This window comes from Heteronotia binoei, chromosome 1, assembly GCF_032191835.1.
Source record: "Heteronotia binoei isolate CCM8104 ecotype False Entrance Well chromosome 1, APGP_CSIRO_Hbin_v1, whole genome shotgun sequence".
In the NCBI taxonomy this organism is placed as follows: Eukaryota; Metazoa; Chordata; class Lepidosauria; order Squamata; family Gekkonidae; genus Heteronotia; species Heteronotia binoei.
The window spans coordinates 215,617,855-215,630,896 of NC_083223.1; the positions used below are offsets into that span (position 1 = coordinate 215,617,855).

A 13,042-nucleotide genomic window follows, 5' to 3' on the forward strand; every position below is an offset into this window, starting at 1 on the left:
ATCTGGAAGCACGTGTGCCAAGACCGCCCCTACCCCTTATGGTAATGTGTTGCAGGCCAAGACAACAGGCAGCTGCTCATCGGAAGTGTGCCTGCAAGCTATTGAAGTTAAAATGTCTTTCACTGCCTGAAAAGCAGCGGCTTTCCAGCGACCCCAAACCACCTTTTGTCTCGGAGGTGATGCAGAGGCTCCGCTACCGCCACCTTGTGGGGAAGGAAGGCGTGGTAAAAGTTGAGGAGTCCCAAGAATGACTGTGGAATAATCTATGATTTTACTGCAGGCCTCCATGTAATATAATTGACCTTCAGTTGTATTAAATTCCTGGGCCTAGGCAAATCTTAAGAGATGTATACTGACTCCTGCAATTTAATCGTGGCATTGAATCCATTCAGCTTCAGATTGTGTTTACTACTTCTCAGCTGGACATTTTTTGGTCCATGGATTATAATATTGTATTATGTTTGGATCTGGAGTTTATTGGAATTTAAATTAAAACAAATTGGCTGAGCAGCTTGCCAGAGAGATCATATATAAATAATAATAAAAATTATTCAAGGTATGAGCTTTCATGTGTGTGCACTCAAAAGCTCATACATTCAATAAAACTTTGTTTTAACATGTCACTGACTCCAGGCTTACTTCTGATTAAACCTGCTTAGGAGCCAGTTGCTATTGAAAGGTGATGTGTGAATGAAGTCTGTCCTTAAGGTGCCATCCTGTACACACTTTCTAGGGCCACTGAAGACAGATGTTCCCAATGGAGAGGGACTCAAATCTGAGGTGAGGGAGGAGAGCTGGACATGGCTGGGGAGTTTTACTAATTAAATGATTGAAATTTCTCCCCAGAAAGCAAGACTTCCCTTCCCCCTACCCCCTTTCTGTGCTTGGAGGGGAGAGATTTATTGAGTTTATTTGAACACAAAAGCTCTTCAGTCCTCCAGTTGGTTTCTGGACTGTTTGGGTAGAGGCTGAGTAGTTGCACCATCTGACCTGGAAACTCTTGCCATGGATCTGAGGTGCGGGAGGGCTGTGGCCTTTAAAGGAGAGGAAGAAAGCACATTCTGCACATGGTCAGAGAACACTTTATGCTCCCAGCTTCCTAGAGGGAAACTGTGACTCTTACCAACCGTTAGAAAAAGAAAATGGTTTTGCTCCTGCAAAGGAAATTATTTGCAAAGGAGAAAGCTCTGTCACCTGACAGAGGATGGAGGGTGCTCTCTGGAAGGCAGAGGAGAGAGAGGCATCCATTGTCCCAGGGGAGGGGAGGGAGATGCTGCTGGATCTCTTACCCATGCAGAGGTCGAAGGTAACTACAAACACCGCCACAATCTTGATCCTCTTTCACCTGCTCTGAGTTTGGCTCCTGGAGGAGCCCACCGAAGCCAGCCAGAGCAGCTGCCGCTGGCTCCCTCTTGCCACGGCTGCTGCTGCCCCAAGGCTGGGCTTCACCGGCTCTGGCACAGAGACCACTGGGCCCTTGACCCAGAAGTAGAATGGCATGTTGTCTGCTTGCTCCACCATGGTCCAGCCAGCTGTAGTGACAATGGAGGTGAGGGGCGGTGCTTGCCGGGTGACGGAGAGGCCCCCATCTCCACCCCTGCCCGCTTCCTCCCAAGCCTAGAAGGGAAGGCAAGGAAGAGACCTTGCTTGCTCTGGCCCTCTGGTGACCTACAGCTGTGGGTCACCAGCTGTGTGTAGACGACACATCCATCGCCTGCATTGCTGTCCCCCTCCTCTCCACTTTTGTGTGTTGCAGCTGCAGCCTCTGTCCTATGCACGCTAATTTAGGAGTGGGAGGTCTTCAGGGCATGTTTACACAGGTGAGGGATCTGCTGTGTGCAGTGGAGCACTGCACATTCCTTGTTCAATGAGCAAACAGTATGATCCCCGGGCAAGATTGCGTTGTTCTGCAGTAAGTCCCACTGAAACATTGCTCTAGTTGTGGTTTTAGGGCTGCTGACACACTTACTGGATGAGTAAACCCTAGTGCTACGCTGGAAGCCCGGGAGGGAAGCAGGCTAGCGGAGGTGCCTCACATTACCAGGTTACGTGGGGAGCGCCCAATTCAGTGCCCCCAAAGGGCCAGCGCCCTAGGCAACCACCTGATTTGCCTAGTGGCATGGCTGACCCTGCTTGGGAACGAGCAGATGATTGAGGCAGTGGGCACACAATCATCTCGGCCTCCCCTGCCCACAGTACCTGTTCAGTGCCTCCCAGCTAGATGCTTGTTACCTAAAGGGCACTGTTGTAAATCAGGATGCATTACCATCATCTGTAACATGCTACAGGAGGAATTGGTCTGTTTTAGTTTCATCCTGTTTTGACTCTGACTTGTTTTTATATTATCAGCTTTACTGTTATTTATATATTATGACTTATATATTGTTACTTGTATGTTGTGAGCTGCCCTGAACCTATGTGGGGTAGGGCAGGATATAAGATTAATAAACAAACAAATAAATGAGCCTCATGTCAGAGGTGAAGCTCATTTGGTTGGAGGTGATTTGGTTGAAATATTGTTGCACAGATCTGCAAATCTGAATGTCTTTGTCCAATAAAAGACATGCAGTCAAAGTCCAGGTGAGGAGGAAGAAAGAAAAGTCTCTTGCAATTAATGGAGAGCAAGGCTAAGCCAAAGCTTGCAATAACAAGCTGTTCTACTCCCTTTTAGGGTGGTCATTACTTTATATCAGGGCTTTTTTGGTAGAAAAAGCCCAGCAGGAACTCATTTGCGTATTAGGCCACATCCCCTGACATCACCATTGATTTGTACGGGGCTTTTTGTAGAAAAACCCTAACAGGAACTCATTTGCATTTTAGGCTACACCCCTTAGCACCAAGCCAGCCAGAACTGCGTTCCTGTGTGTTCCTGCTCAGATAACCCCCTACTTTATATAGTCTTGATGACACATTGGCGCATGTTGGCATATACACATACTAATTGGCTGCAACATCCAGTATAACATTATTGTGAGAGCCAACTACACACTACTGATACATTTTGCCAGGCTGGCATAAGTTCATTGGCCAGAATTTATGTTGCAGCATGTGCCTTGACCAGATAACTCTAGTGTGGGCTCTAAGAACCCCCTAATTCTATTAGAAACACAGTAAAAATGTAATAACACATAATGCAAGTTATGTTTCTGTTATAGATAAGACTGGAATGTTGACAACTCTTCTATCTTCTCCTTAATCAGGCGTAGCTTCATGTTAACCCTTAAAGCTGTTACTTAAGCTTACTTGTGGCCTTCCCAACTAAAGCTGTGTTCCACAGTATTATTGAATGGTGATGATTATATAAGTACTTTCAGTGATGGCTATCAAGGGAGATTGCATTTTTACTTATATCTCTCCATACAGATGCAGCAGCTTGAAAAACAAGTTATTGATGCAGATCGTCAAGCAGAAAAAGCTTTCCAGCAGGTATGTTGCTAATGCGTGCTATGTTCAATATCAGTTTTCTGAACCAAACTGTAATGTTTCAACCCCCTTTTAATGCTCAAATGGAAATTAAGAGTGAAATATGTGGGCTGCCATCAATGTTCCCTCTAAGCTGTGGAGACTTGTGAGCAAAAATTCTACTTTGTGAGCTACTGGTATTAAAGTTGTGAGCGACTGGCATTAAATTTGTGAGCTACTGCATAACTTAGCTTGCTCTGTGGCCATTTTTCCTGAGCTAGGACAAAAATGTGTGAGCCAAAGTCTAAAAAACCATGAGCAAGCTCACACTAATTCAGCTTAGAGGGAACACTGGCTGCCATATGTATATACATATATGGTTAGTTCTATGAGTAAGCATATTCTTTGAAGGCTTCATAAATAGCAGTTGATTCAGCAAAGAAGAAAATGAGATCTCTTGAAAGGCAAGTCAGTGATGTTACACTACAGTGAAGCCTGATTTGTCCTGGTGTGGCTAAAATTTCCATATCTTTCTGCAACTTCTGCAAATGGCATCTATATGAAACCCATTAATAGAGGCAAACAGAGGAAGGAGACAGTACTATGTGAGAAACCATTTATGAGATATGGCTTGGTGTGCAGTGATTTTTTTCCTGCAGTGTCGTGCTAACATATATTAGCATGTTAGAAAACCCTGACTGGCAGAAGATTTATATGGTAAAACAGTCACTGTGTTCATTGTATTTGTTTACACCATGTTTATACCTGAAAGTTAGGTCTGTGTGGAAAAGGCTCATTGTAACATGAATCAATCAATCATTTTATTTATATCCCGCCCTCCCCGCCGAAGCAGGCTCAGGGCGGCTAACAACATTAGATCAATGCATTAAGTTATACAATAATGTTTAAAAACAATAACTGATTTAACAATTTAATTAAAATTCTAAAATTAATAAATTAATAAAATTAACATTCTGGTGCTATTTCAGCAGATGGTAAAATTACTTAAGCAGTCTCTCTCTTTTAATCGGTGAAGGCCATCTCGAAAAGGATGGTCTTGCAGGCCCTGCGAAACTGTTCAAAGTCCCGCAGGGCCCGCATTTCTTCCGGGAGCTGGTTCCGTAGGTGTGGAGCCACAACAGCGAAGGCCCGCGTGCGGGTACTCTGCAGTTTTACCTCTTTCGGCCCAGGGATGGTCAGCAGGTTCTTCCCTGTTGACCTCAGTGCTCTCTGGGGTTCATATGGGAAAAGACGGTCCCTCAGGTAGGCAGGTCCTCGGCCATATAGGGCCTAACTAGGAAGCATTTCAAAATCTTGTGATAAAAATTAGATATAGATAGAAGTTTTAAATTCTTAGATTTAATTTATTAGCAACCACTATAGTCCTTCCAGGTTTGCTTAGCTGGTGAAGCTGTATTTTTTTAAAAAAATACTGTGAACATCATCTATGTATCTTGGTAAAAAGGTAAAGGTAGTCCCCTACGTAAGCACCAAGTCATTACCGACCCATGGGGTGACATCACATCATGACATTTTCTTGGCAGACTTTTTGTTGCAGGGTGGTTTGCCATTGCCTTCCCCAGCAAGCTGGGTACTAATTTTACTGACCTCAGAAGGATGGAAGGCTGAGTCAACCCTGAGCTGGCTATCTGAACCCAGCTTCCACCGAGATCAAACTCAGGTCATGAGCTGAGCTTGGACTGCAGTACTGCAGTACTGCAGTTTACCAATCTTGGTACGCCTGGCTTATAAAGCTTTCATAGTGTTAACTAGAGTTTTATTTTGGAGATGGGCGTGTTTAGTTCATATAAGCTATGTTTACATAAAGGAAGAAGAAAGTATTTGAAGGCCTTTCTTTCCCTTATAGAATTAGACAAACTCTGTGGCTAGTATTTGAAAATATGTTCATTGACTAATTAGTATAACGTGTATATATATCTCCTGTACTTTTAAGTCAATATGAATTAAAGATCAAGTGTATAGCAGTTGAGCCAGAGCTCTCGAAGGAAAACACATGCATATTGCATCCCTTACAGGAAGTACACAAGTGTTTAAAAATACCTTTTCTTCCCTAGTGGTAATATCTGTAATTGTATTTGTCTCTATGCTTTATAAAGTTTATATCTCTGCTACCTGGCATTACATTTTATGACATGCATGGCCTGGCACTACAAAGTCCCATTTATGTCAGATCCAGTCCTTGTAACAAATGAGTTTGATACCCCTGACTTAGTTTGGGAGGCTCCAATCCAATCAGGTGTATTCAGGGCCAGCCTGCCCACTAGGCAAATTAGGTATTTGCCTAGGGCACCTGCAGGGGGATGAAGAATTCAGCCCTCCCCCCCGCCTGCCCCCTAGGCAAATCCTTATTTGCCTCCCCAGCCTCCTCCTCCCTCCCTCACCATTTCAATGCCCAGGAAGGGGCAGTGGAGCGCCGCACTCCCCGGGCTCTTTAAAGGCTGCCCCCACCGATCAGTTGATTGGCAGATAAAACATGCTGGAGGCTCGCGGCTCCTATGTCAGTCCTCTGGTGCGATCAAAATCAGTGTGGGGTTGGGGCAGCAGCAGCGGGAAGGACGAGCGAGCCGCTGAAAGAGCAGCCGCTGCCTCCCCCCTTTCCTTGCTGGATCGCGGGGGAAGTAAGGAGGCAGAGGTGGAGGCTGCTCTTTCAGCGGCTCGCTTGTCCTTCCTGCCGCAGCTGTCCCCTTGACCCTGCACTGATCTTGATCGCACCGGAGGGCCCAGCATAGGAGCCGCAAGCCTCCGCCGTATTTTACCCGCCAATCAGCTGATTGGTGGGGGGGCGGCCTTTAAAGAGGCTGGGGAGTGCGGTGCTCCACTGCCCCTTCTCAGGTATTGAAATTAGGAGGGGAGGGGAGCAGCGTGGTGCCATGGAGGGGGGCGGGGGTGGTGAGGCTGCCTGGGGCACCATGCGCCCTAGGGCTGGCCCTGGGTGTATTTGATGGAAAATAACAGTGTCCAAACCTATTGTCATCTGCCCACACTACATTGCTTTCAATAGGATGAAAATCTGGATTCTGTCCCACCTGGTGATAAGCCATTGTGTGTCACTACAGATGGTTTGTGACAATAATGAGTGCAAACAGACATGATGAAAGGTGGGGACTGCAGACAGTTCCATGTCATTCCAAAAAAACAGCTTACACAGTTAAAATCCTTTTTTTTTTTTTTTTGCAAAAGAACAAAAATCAGAGTGGCATAAGTTCAAAGTTGCTGTTTAGATTTCAACACTGCCTTTACTTATAGTGAAAATTAATGGTACTATTTCTAAAATGGGCATTGAATTGAATAGTCCAGTTAAATGGCTTTTGGGACATTGTTGATTTTTTATATAGAAAGAAATTTAAATATGCATAGGCAGTGGATTCAGGTCAGACAAAAGAAAATACTTACACAACACATAATTTACGGAATGCTCAAGATATGTGTTATGGTACATACTGACATCTCTCTCTCTCTCGGCTTGACTTTGCGAACGAAGATTTAAGAAGGGTGCAGTAGTCCACGTCTGCTGCAGGCTCGCTGGTGGCTGACAAGACCAATGCGGGACAGGCAGATCCGGCCACAGTGGCTGCAGGGAAAAGTCTGATTTGGGGTTGGTGCTGTAGCAGTGCGATTCTTTCTCAATCTCCTACATAGCTAGGTTTAAAAGGTAGTTTGCAGAAGCCTGTCAATAATTTTGAGGTATGGATCAGATTGGGCTTAAGTTAAATAGCTGGTTTCATTTAAGAATATGTTATGTTCTCAGGATAACAAAAAAAGTGGTGAGTCTGTCCTACTGTTCCTTCAATATCTTGAAATTACGAGCTTTTAAATAAAATAAGCAGTCTCAGTTGGATGTTTTTCAGCCACTCAGCAAATCTGAACCTAAATCAGCTGGCCAAGCAGATATTATTAGAACCAACTATTCCTTAATTGAGGGCAAATGTGAAAAAGCCAAAATAGTATTTATGAAAACAAATGGGAAGACAACATTTTGGTGAACATAAAAGTAAAAATGTGGACTAGTTTACATAAATGAATTTTAAAAATCAGCAAATGTGAGTTTAAGGAAGAATATATTTAAAACTGCATATGGACTGTATCTTACTCTGGATAGGATAGTTAAAATTGCACCTATGGACTTGGTAAGTGCTGGAGGTGTGAGAAACAATCCAGATCCTTTATACACATCCGGTGGCACTGTCCAGATGTTTAAAAATATTGGTTAAGAATATTTAGGACTGTGAATGAAATCCTACAAACAAGATTTACCTCATGACCCTAAGATAGCTTATTCCACAAGGTTTTGTTATTCAGTCGCACAATCGATTACGACTCTTTGCGACCCCATGGACCAAGTCACGCCAAACCCTCCTGTCTTCCAACATCCTCCAAAGTCTGCTCAGATTTGTGTTAGTTACATCAGTAACGCTGTCCAGCCATCTCATCTTTTGCTATCCCCTTCTTCTTTTGCCTTCTGTCTTTCCCAGCATCAGGATCTTCTCCAGGGAGTGTTCCCTTCTCATTTGGTGGCCAAAGTATTTGAGCTTCAGCTTCAGCATCTGACCTTCCAGGGAACAGTCAGGGTTGATTTCCCTTAGGACTGACTGATTTGATCTTGCAGTCCAAGGGACTCTCAAGATCCTTCTCCAGCACCACAGCTTGAAAGCATCTATTCTTCTGCGCTTGGCCTTCCTTATGGTCCAACTCTCAAAGCCATACATTATTACTGGGAATACCATTGCTTTGACTATATGGACTTTAATAATAATAATAATAATAACTTTTTATTTCTATCCCGCCCTCCCCGCCGGGGCGGCTCAGGGCGGCTGTCACCCTTTTGTTGACAGGGTGATTCTATTTTTTATTATACTGCCTAGGTGTGTCATAGTTGTCCTCCCAAGGAGCAAATGTATTTTAATTTCATGGCTACAGTCACCATCTGCAGTGATCTTGGATCCCAGAAAGCGTCTTCCCCTTCTATTTGCCAAGGAGTGATGGGGCCGGATGCAGTGATGTTTTTTGATGTTGAGTTTCAAGCCTACTTTTGTGCTCTCCTCTTTCACCCTCAACAAGAGGTTCTTTAGGTCCTCTTCACTTTCTGCCATTAGAGTGGTGTCATCTGCATATCTGAAGTTGTTGATGTTTTTCCCGGCAGTCTTAATTCTGGCTTGTGCTTCATCCAGGCCGGCATTCCGCATGATGTACTCTGCATATGAATTAAATAAGCAGGGTGACAATATACATCCTTGTCGAACTCCTTTTCCTATCCTAAACCAATCAGTTGTTCCATATCCTGTTCTGACAGTTGCTTCTTGCCCCTTATACAGGTTTCTCAAGAGACATGTAAGATGATCTGGTACTCCCATCTCTTTAAGAACTTGCCACAGTTTGTTGTGATCCGCACAATCAAAGGCTTTAGCGTAGTCAGTGAAGCAGAAATAGATGTCTTTCTGGTACTCCCGTGCTTTCTCCATAATCCAGCGAATGTTGGCAATTTGTTCTCTAGCGGCCCCGTGGTGCAGAGTGGTAAAGCAGCAGTATTGCAGTACTATGGTTTGAACTCTCTGCTTACCACCTGAGTTCAATTCCGGCGGAAGCTGGATTCTGGTAGCCGGCCCAAGGTTGACTCAGCCTTCCCTCCTTCCAAGATCAGTAAAATGAGTACCCAGTTTGCTGGGGGAAAAGTGTAAAAGACTGGGGAAGGCAATGGCAAACCACCCCGTAAAAAGTCTGCCATGAAAACGTTGTGAAAGCAACGTCATCCCAGAGTTGGAAACAACTGGTGCTTGCACAGGGGACCTTTCCTTTCCTTTTCCTCTACCTCAGCTTGAACTTCTGGTAGTTCCCGATCTACATACTGCTGGAGCCTAGCTTTTAGGATCTTTAACATGACCTTGCTGGATGTGGAATGAGTGCAATGGTGTGACAGTCTGAACATTTCTTGGTATTACCCTTTGGGACTGGAATATAAACTGACCTTTTCCAATCATGTGGCCACTGTTGTGTGTTCCATATTTGCTGACATAATGTGTGCATCGCTTTAACAGCATCATCTTTTAGGACTTGGAATAGCTCAACTGGGATACTGTCATCTCTGCTCACTTTATTGTTAGTAATGCTTTCTAAGGTCCATTTGTCTTCACACTCCACAGTGTCTGGCTCAAGATCAGCGATTTCACCATCATGGTTGTCAAGGACATTGAGATCCTTCTTGTATAATTTCTCTGTGTATTCTTGCCACCTCTTCCTAATCTCGTCTGCTTCTGTTAGGTCCCTACCATTTTTGTCCTTTATCATGGCCATCTTTGCACGAAACGTTCCCTTGATTTCTCCAATTTTCTTGAAGAGATCTCTTGTCCTTCTCATTCTATTATTTTCCTCTATTGCTTTGCATTGTTCCTTCAAGAAGGCCTCCTTATTTCTCCTTGCTCTTCTCTGGATAAAATGAAATATATAATTGGAAACTTCTTTGCAGCATCTAGGTTGTTATTAGCACGGGTCTAGAACCAGGTAAAGGTACTTGGCATAGAAGCATGGATTTGGAAATTATAGTTTATAGTCTATGAGGCCCACGGAAAAAATACCAGTATATTAAAAATTCTGGGTAGGAACTAGAATTTTCCAGGGGAAATTCATAGAAGCACTGACATCCTTTTATTATACACCAGAATAAAACTAAACTGGCTGAGATTGCTAAAGAAGAAATCTTGATTTATTTTTGAATTGCAGGGATTTGTTAGGGATTGAATAAAGCAGGAGAACCCCCACCCTGCCTGGGAGCTTGGTAGTTCTATTAACCCCCCTGGTATATTTTTAAAAATTTAGACCTCAGATTTTTCTGCAAATCTTGGGCTTTTCTCAGGCTTGTAGAAAGATGTTCCTAGCTTCAGTCTCTAGATTTAAGTATCTGCAGATTTGGTTGTGTTGAGAATTAAATGCACTGATATATTAGATTCCCATTTGTTGTTGCAAACTTCTCTGAGTTCCTCCATGCATCTGACGAAGAGAGATGTGTTTCTTAAAAATTTATGCTGCAGTAGAATTAGTTGGTCTTAAAAGTGCCATTGGATTCTTTTCTATTTTGCACCAACAGATGAACATGGCTAACTCCTCTGGATATACATCCATTGTTTACAACTCTGTAATTCACTTCAAATGTTACATAGTCAAAATACCAAACAGTCTTTCATTGACTATTTGATTTTTGAAGCACTATCATAACTTATTTATTGAATTTTAATTCAAAATATAATACTTTGTTGAAGCTTATGATAGGCCTATTAAAGTGGATTTCGTTTCATTTTTATTTCAAATTATTCTTTTACACAAAAGAATGAAAAGCAAGAAGGTGCATAAAAAGAAGTTTCCCAGCATGTGACTTCAGGAGACTTTTAATTAAAACACAACCATTGGAAAACAGACCATTACCATTAACATAAGTTAGGGCATAACAGCAGCCCAATACATACAAAACCTCATAAAATGATGTAAATAAAATGACCCTCAGACCAAAAGCAGACCCTAAAACATTTAAAAGATAAAGAATCATTGGTTAAAAGTGTCAAGCATGCAACTTATTCCTAGTAGAAAGCTGTATTGTTTATTGTTGTGCTGGTGCATATCAAAGCTATGTAACCCATTCTCTAGTTCGCACCTCTTGTAACAAATGCAGGAATGCCAGCATTGAAGATAGTGGCTCACCGGAACAATTCCCAGGCCTGAGCCTGGGACCCAGGATGTTGCTAACTGCAAAAGATAACTGAACCTGTGACTGTAGCTTTTCACATGCATATGTTAGAATTCCTAGCAATCTCTAGTATCCCTTTGATGTATCCCTTAAAGCTAGCTACTATGCATTAAACTGTATCACTTTCAATCTTGTCCTTCTATGAGTACCATGGATTATCAATAAACCAATACTTTGTTTCTAATTATCGCTTGGTTCTTTTGAAACTCCTATGCTTGACAAAAAGCTTGGGTAAAAAGGAATGTTTTAGCTTGGCACCTAAAAGAAAATAAGGTGGTTGCTAGGAGAGACTCACAGAGGAAAGTATTCCAAAAGTGAGGTGCCTCCACTGAAAAAGCTCTGAAGACATGGCCACAGAGGGTATGTCTTCAAAAGATTGTCTTAACTGGATAGCTGGACAGTACAAATGGAAGCTGTTCTTCAAGTACCTTGTTCTCAAGTCATTTAGGGCTCTATAGGCAAGGACTGGCCCCTAGAACTGTGCCAGAAACAGATGGGTAGCTAGTACAGATCTTTCAACACAAGATGATATGATCTCTGTATCCAGACCCTGACAATAAGCTGGTGGCCACATTTTGGACCAACTGAAGCTTCCAGATTGCTTTCAATGGCAGCCCCATATAAAGCATATTATAGTAATCTAACCTGGATTTAATCAGAACATGGATCACTGTGGCCAAATCATGCTATATAAATAGAGCACATATTCCCTTCCAGTACACTAGAGCATAAGGAATACTTGTTTCATTTTGTTTAATATTGGCAGGGTTACACAAGTTCTGTTGTTCTGTTGTTTCCCCAGCAGCAATTGCTACTTTTCCTTATGGGCATGTAAATAAACAGCAGATGGCAGAATATAAGTAAGCATGCCATGCCAGGATTGTCACTGGTTGTTGAAACTGAGACATGCAGGAATTTGTGTTTGGGTCAATTTGGTATTTGTTAGACTGTATATCTCATCAGGTTTGAATCCTTGTGTGACGGACTCAGGAATTTAGCCTGAGTAGCAGAGGAACAGGCTTGCAGCTATTGGCTGAAATGCCCTAGTAATGAAAAAGTAACTAAATGAGGCTTATTTAGCAGAAAAAAACACCTCAGGAGTTAGTTCTGATCTGGAAGTCTTCAGAGAGAGTCTGAAGTGAAGACTTTGGGCTTAGGCTGGTCAGTTGTGGGGACAACTGGACAAGGAGCTGAGAACAGCCAGTGGATGAGCTCCTTGTGGAGACAGAGCTGGGCTTAGCTTCAGTCTGAGAGAGAGTTTGAAGCCAGAAGGGGGCAAAACCAAGCCCTTCTGTGAAGGAAACTCTCCAAGGGAGATTTCCAGCGCATTCAGGCAATCTCCATCTACAAACCAAGATCACACAAACACACAGAAGGGAGGACTGAATTCTGGTGGTCAGCAGGGTTACCCAAGACTCAGACCAGAAAACTAGCTTGAGGCTGAGATGCAACAGTACTGAGGGGCTGGAATTAGACCGCAGTGGTGTGAATCCTGGAAGTTAGCTAGTGGAGTGTCTGTGAAGGAGAATAAACTGGCACCAGTCAGGAGTTCTCTATGTGTGTGTGAAGAGTGATTGTAAGTTTGTTGTTTTTTATTATTTTGAATAGCCAGAGCCTAGGGCTAATCAGCTGATCTGAGTAGCATTCTGAGTGCCCAGAAGGCATATCTTGCCTGCCATAGAATTTGATAGAATTCTGTAGCTTGCCTGTTTGCCAGTTTAAATATCTTCTGCCAGTGATATATTTATATATATTTACTTCAGCCTGATAAAATTCTCTGTTTAATAATTGATTTTGCCATCCATCTGCTGCCAAGTGATGTGCCTTTTTATATTGATCAGATAATCATTATTATTTTATCCCTCTTACTTGCCTTTTGTTATCTAA

The 13,042-nt window shown here is 42.9% G+C and overlaps 1 protein-coding gene across 1 annotated transcript in view; it reads left to right on the top strand.

The window, feature by feature from the left end:
• PLEKHH2 (pleckstrin homology, MyTH4 and FERM domain containing H2) overlaps positions 1 to 13,042 on the top strand; it is a 176,536-nt gene that overhangs the window by 25,819 nt on the left and 137,675 nt on the right. Inside the window, exon 2 of the mRNA XM_060247539.1 lies at positions 3,364 to 3,426. Coding sequence (XP_060103522.1) covers positions 3,364 to 3,426 — 63 coding nt within the window. The remainder of the gene's footprint in view (positions 1 to 3,363; positions 3,427 to 13,042) is intronic.